Below are 6,673 nucleotides of genomic sequence, written 5' to 3' on the forward strand. Positions count from 1 at the left end.
TAGGTAACATAGACATTTTTAATCATATTTTATTTAGACAATCTTTTAGCTAACTATAATATTAATTTAAAATTATATTTTTACTTCATTTGTTTTAAATATTATTTATTATTTTAATAGAAATTTTTATTGTTTCAAGTAGTTCAGTTGATCAAAAATATACATCTATAATTTATTATATTTATGCAAATATTTGGAAATTTATTCTGTATTTAGACAATATTAGGTAAGAGGCAAAAAAAAAATAATTTTATTAAATAATAAAGGATATGGGTAATGTTATTACATATAATATTATTAAATAGTAAACTTTAAAAAAAGATGGGGGAAATGGCCTACTGCACCAAAAACAGTCGGAAAGGGGGGAAGGGAGGGAATAACCCCATTTCCACTCAACACCTACTAACCTACTACACGGTTAGTAATTTCGCTTAATATTGTTCTCTTTAAATCTATTATCTTGAGGTTTGGGGCATATATAGATATAATACGTCAGCTATCAGGGCAATTAATTACTTATGGATTATTCAAGTCATTTTAAGGGTGTTTTTCTAATCAGTGAAATTAAATATTTATAATTTACAACTCGTTTAATGCCCTTTCATTGATTTTTTTTCAAGGTCTCAATGTTTTGCTTAGCATGACTATAAATCATATTAATCATAATATTAAGAACAAAAAGTATATTATATCAATAAATTAATTTAAGTGGATAATATGAAGTTAACGTTGCCATGTTGATAGTAAAATTATAATTTTTCTACTTAAGGTAATTGCTTTAGAACATTTTGAGTTTAGAACATTTTATTTTGAGATCTGCTAACCGTACATAGATAAAAATAAAATACTTGATGATCAAGTTGAAAACATTTACAGATGGTCGAATGTAGAATAAAAAAAGACTAGTAGTTCCAAAACTTATAGATGACTGATTTAATTGGTAAATGTATATATATAATAATTTTAACAATAAATAATTTATAACTAGTATCAACTTATTTGTTTCCGTAATTTATAATAGGTGATTACACAAGATTGTGAAATGTACCAATAACAACAATACAATAAAGACAATTGGTTTTACAATAATTAATAGCAAATAGGTAAACATCAATAATTATTTTAATATAAATATACATGTTATGTGTATATTCATGTACATATATATGTATTTATGTATTGATAATATAAAAATAAAGATAAATTAATAGAATAGAATGTTTAAAAAATAATAATAATAATTACTGGAGAAATACATGATTATTTTGGGATAAATAATGAATTCTAAACATTATGATAAACAATTAAATAAATAAACAAATTAGAGTAAAGAATGTTGAATTTATGACTCTGTATATGCTTCCAATATATTTCCAGCAAATTCTAAAATGTGAACAGGTTCTTTACGTTTGCTAGAAGCCAAATCACATTGGCCATTAGAATTGGGTCAGGCTATGGCTTTAGCTTCAGGAATAAACGCTTGCCAATGTTTAATAATCTAAGAAAAAATAAATTTATTTAAATAAAATTATATTCAGTATATATTATATTCCAGTTATAATATCATTTGTGCACAGTAAAAAAATGTAAATAATTACATTTGAACTAATTAAGATTTAAAACTAGATTTTGGATAAAATCAAAATACCTAAGTCATATAATATATAGAGGGTATACAGTATAGGGTAACATCTATTAAATTACTAGTTAATCCTGCACGGTATTAACAAATTAAATGCCTATAGATTTACCCCTTATTAAATACTTAAATGTAAACAACAAAGATTTTTAACATAAATTGGGTTGTATTGAATAAATATAAAATAAAGGAGTGAAATTATTTCTAATCATAATAACTATTTTATTTACTAGATAATACAGCTGTGAAAAGTTTGTCAATATTGGGCCCATCCATTTCAAAGCTTTTCTCAGAAAAACAACCAAATGTATCTATGTGTATTTCATGCAATATTACATTTATAGTGTATGTTTAAAAACCACAGCTTATATAAAAATTAATACGTTTAATTTGAGATATGCAAGATATAAATAAGATAGGTTTTTAATTGCAAAATAGTCAATTTTTCAAAGTACATGGTAACCATAGAACTGGTAACATATAATCCAACTGTTAGAAAAATAATTTTTGTTCCCCAAATAAATTCCTGCCAACAATATTTATATCAAGTTTTCTAAAATCATAAAATATTAAAAATTATATCCAATCAAAAAAACTGTTTCATTTTTTGTTAGCAATAGCAACCATATATATTACTTAATGACCTACAAAAATATTTTTCCGTTTGTCAAAACAAATTGCTACATGAGCAAATCTAAAAACTCCTTTCTTATCACACTTTTACAGCATTAGAGGAACCACTACTCTAAATTTAAAATTCATAGGGTTTGTATAATATTGATGAGTGAATAGTATTTAATTGGCATTTATCCATTAAAGTATTAATAAAATGAATTAAGGAATTTTTAAACTTAAATAAATCCTACCAAAAAGTAGTAATTTTTTATTTAACACTTTTTTCTTGCAATAAATGTATATTATAATACAGTGATTACTTTAAAAGTATATAAAATGAAAATGTTACCAGAGTTTGATGGTTTATCATTTCTTCAAGATATGACGATATAACTGTCTTAAACTCTTTGATTCGGTTTATCTCAAACTGTTCAAATTCCACTTTAATTGTTTTAGAAATTTGATCAAATTCATCTTGACACCTGGATAATTTTGCTTCCCACTAGAAACAAAACAATAATAATCATTATTGTTGCTTGATCATTTAAAATTAAAATTATTATTTTTTATTATAGAATTTACCTCGGATACTTCATTTGTAACAAAGCCTACTTTATCTAAACGTCCAGTAAGTTCTAGCTTGGTTTTTTGTTCCCGCTTTTTTGTTAAAATCATTTGTGCATGTTGCATATTTTGATAGACTTTCACTCGTTCATGAAATACATTCTAGAAATATTTGATGCAAATAATTTTAATAATAATAGTATTATCACAGATTGAATAAATACATTTTATTTAATGTGTGGTATTACGAGGAATTAAATAAAGTATGACATACTTTTACAGCTCCAATAAGGCCAATATAATCCTTTAACAGTTCACAAAAAATAGAGAAATCTGTATTGGCTTGTTCAGTTCTTACAGATTCAACCTAAAATTTACAATAATACAATAAAAAAAAAAGTATAAAATAATTATTATATGATTTAGTTGTGAGTGTGACATATTTTCAATATTAATAGTTAATTAAAAACTTTTATTTGATAGAAAATTTGTTAATAATTAAAATGGTAAATTACATATTGTAATAATATTATTAGGTATTATCGTGTTAATATTATTCAATCATTAAACTTATATAAAATAATTGTATGATGATAAATCATAAAATAATATGAGTTAATATTTAACCTTTTCAAATACATCGGCAAGTTGTGATAATGCGCGTGACAATCCAGTATGTTCTTCACAGTTACTCAATACTGCTGCAGATTTTGCAAAAGATCCACTTGAATGTGCTAATTCCTTACGGTTGATCACTAATGTTTCAACAGCTCCATGTAAATTCCGAAGTTGCAAATCCAAATTTTCTATTTGCACTTCTTTTTCTTCAAACCACTAAAAACAAATTATCATTAACTCATAAATAACAAAAAAATAGAATGAATAAGACTATAGTTACTGGTTCGTTTTCATCCATTTTATAAGTGATTTTGTTAACAGTTTCTCCAACTTTATTGAAAAGTCTCATGACACCAGCACCACTTAATGCAGATGTACTAGTAGCCTTTGGAAGTTCACAATCTAAACAAGTTTTATTTATGAAAAATTATTTTAATATTAATCACAATAAGAATATAAAAAATACCTTGTTCTAGAAAATCACAAAAGCTTTTATCGTTACGTAGAATTGGATGTAAAGCAATCCTTTTTAAAAATCTTTCTAAGGCTAAACGTCTTTTTTCTATAAATTCTGCTGACGTTGCTTGATCAGATTGGTTTCCAGATATTTTAATTCTAGTCGAACCTTTATACAATTTGAAAATCTTGGATTAATTTTATCTTATTTCAAACATACACAATTAGTTTATGCTGCTTATACCTAACATATTTTTTTGAGGAGCAGGGGGTATGAGACGCCCATTTCTTAAATATTTTTCAGTTAGCTTATTATGTAGTCCTAAGAAATCACTGAACCTTCTAAGCACTGCCATATTATTTGTTTTAAAGATAGTCATATTTGTACGGGTAACAATTCTATATGCAACGTAGGAGCTCATGCCTTCTCCAACCTTAGTAGTCTCAGAAATAGATATTTTTATAAAACCGTTTTCAATATTTTCAAAGTTCATTTCGTTAGTAGACACATTTTGTATATCTTCCACTTGATTAATTTCTTCAGAAGTTGAAGGAGTATCGTTTTCTTTTAAATTGATTTCATCTTCAAATCCATTAGAAATTACATTTTTACTAGTCATCTGTTGCACCTTTAACAATAACAATAATAATTAATAGTTAAATAATTACCTAATAATTTTGAAATATAATTTAATAAATATATTTGTGTCAAACACTAGTAGGTATAGGTAGTTAATATATTTTAATAAGTAATAAACTAATAAAAATTAATCAAACTATGATTCATATTTCATATTATACTTAAACATTTAGTTTTTAAATTTATCTTTGTGTTATTCAAGTGCCTTATAATTACAATGATATTTTATTATCTAATTGTTAATGCAGGCAAAAAATAAAAAATAAAAGCATGTCATTGTAAAACTTAAAATAAAACGTTGGTTACAATAAATAATTATTATATATATTAAAAAAAAAAAAACAAATTTCGTAGCATTAAATTATTTTTATAGAATATAAACAACACAAGACATTTTATAAACATAACAATAACTTTCTTTTCATTGTAAAATTTGGCATGACACTTAATGAATAAAATTTATTCTGAAAGACTAAAAACAATATTAAATTATTATATAAATGATATTATTTGATAATACAGAGATTAATTCAACATATTATAATATCTAGATTTCAGATGGAAAAATTAGAAGTTAGGTTCAAAAGGTTAGCATATGTAAATGATGATAATAATTTTGATATACATCAACATAACAAAGGCAATTTACTGTTTGTTGTATAAAGTAAGGTATTATAAGTGATATTATTTTCAAATAAATGGGTGGAAATTGATATCAATGTAAAATGTTGATAGTAAACATGTAATAGAGATTAAAGTAAAATAGTATATTTAAATGTCACAGTATTAAGATAAAACACTGTCATTACTCATTGTTGGAATTTGATACAAAATTAAAAATGAATATATCATTTATAATACGATATAGATACCATAACTAGATAAAATTATAATATGTTTAAAAGAAGCAATATAAATATCCATCCACTTTTCAATTGACTGTTTTTAATGTCAAATTTCATTTAACTTGGATACTTTTATGTAATAAACTGTTTAAATCTTTGCTTAAATTGGGACAGTTCTATTTAATTGATTAGGGTTGTCCCCTATGTGAATCCTACTATATTTACTATACCTACCTATATTAATATTTATTTTACTAGACTAAATTACAATTCCTTGTACCCAATAACTTTCACCAAAACCCACCTCTTTGTGATCATTGTTAAGCGGTACATCTGTTTCAAGTAGTGTGGATGATCCTTCATTCAAACTAATGTTGGTCAATGGCGGAGGATTTGCTGCCAACGATGCGAAAAGCTCTTCGTTTCGCAGACTGCTAAGATCCTAATAATCAAACACAAAATAAAAGTTAAGTTTAAAACGATTTTCTTTCTTCCTAAAACGTCCCTACGAACGTCACAGAAACTCACGTCTATTGTTGAACTGAAAATATCGTCGTCCTCGTCATCAACTGGATCGTCTGTGGCCATCATAGGAGGTAATTTTTCGTCAGTCATAATCTAAAAACTGAATGTAAAATTCCAGTGGGGAAACGTTACGCGATGGCTCGTTTCCGTTTGTCACGTCACTTCCAAACACAAAAATCGAAGGGGGAAAACAGATAAAAAATAAACGAGCAAATGAAAACGCGACCTCGATCCGAAACAAAATACGGATGAGATGTGCGTATAATATTTAAGCACAGACAAACTTGTCTTGTTAATTCGTAAGGTATTTGTAACACTTGTAATTTATTCGTTGAATTTGTTTGTAAAACTTGATAGTGGACTGTACGATTTTAAGTTTATACGACAAAATACTAAATACTAAAACTAAATAGTAATAATAATAATAACACCTATCACGTCTGCAAAACGCCCGTGTTCATTCTGCGGTGATAACGGACATCGGCGCATAGATAACGCGCACAGTCGGTCATACGTTGGCTACACTGATCACCGCCACAGAATTATAAGAATATTTTTATATAATGTCTGTGGTCACCGCTCGCCTCATCCATATCACCCATGGTGATTTACCATTGGCGCAACTACATAGGGATATGCTGAGGGGACTTGCGCACCTTCCAGTTTAAAATGTGCACCCCCAAAAGGCAAAAAATAAAAGACTTCCCATTATAATACCGGGTGATTCTTTTATCATTGAACACTCATTATTTCAAAAAGTGTAAATTTTTT

General features: G+C 26.3%; 1 protein-coding gene across 1 annotated transcript; it reads right to left on the bottom strand.

Annotated features, from left to right (window-relative positions):
• Window positions 1–909: 909 nt before the first annotated feature.
• On the bottom strand, window positions 910–6,326 carry LOC100160254 (sorting nexin-2). The gene is made up of 10 exons (XM_001945804.4): window positions 5,906–6,326; window positions 5,682–5,819; window positions 4,137–4,521; window positions 3,903–4,061; window positions 3,717–3,838; window positions 3,446–3,652; window positions 3,093–3,185; window positions 2,837–2,980; window positions 2,604–2,756; window positions 910–1,498 (listed from the first exon to the last, which is right to left on the bottom strand). Exons 1-10 carry the CDS (start codon window positions 5,990–5,992, stop codon window positions 1,448–1,450), a joined length of 1,539 nt encoding a protein of 512 aa, XP_001945839.1. The 5' UTR covers window positions 5,993–6,326; the 3' UTR covers window positions 910–1,447.
• Window positions 6,327–6,673: the final 347 nt, after the last annotated feature.

The sequence above is a fragment of the Acyrthosiphon pisum genome, chromosome A1 (assembly GCF_005508785.2).
Source record: "Acyrthosiphon pisum isolate AL4f chromosome A1, pea_aphid_22Mar2018_4r6ur, whole genome shotgun sequence".
Taxonomy (NCBI): domain Eukaryota; kingdom Metazoa; phylum Arthropoda; class Insecta; order Hemiptera; family Aphididae; genus Acyrthosiphon; species Acyrthosiphon pisum.

Bases quoted from the DNA above. Each gene is read 5' to 3' on its own strand.
- LOC100160254 (XM_001945804.4), bottom strand. From the start codon at position 5,992: ATGACTGACGAAAAATTACCTCCTATGATGGCCACAGACGATCCAGTT. The intron at 5,820-5,905 runs GTGAGTTTCTGT...TTTGATTATTAG, and splicing joins TTTTCAGTTCAACAATAGAC to GATCTTAGCAGTCTGCGAAA. The intron at 2,757-2,836 runs GTAAATTCTATA...TTTTGTTTCTAG, and splicing joins TTACAAATGAAGTATCCGAG to TGGGAAGCAAAATTATCCAG.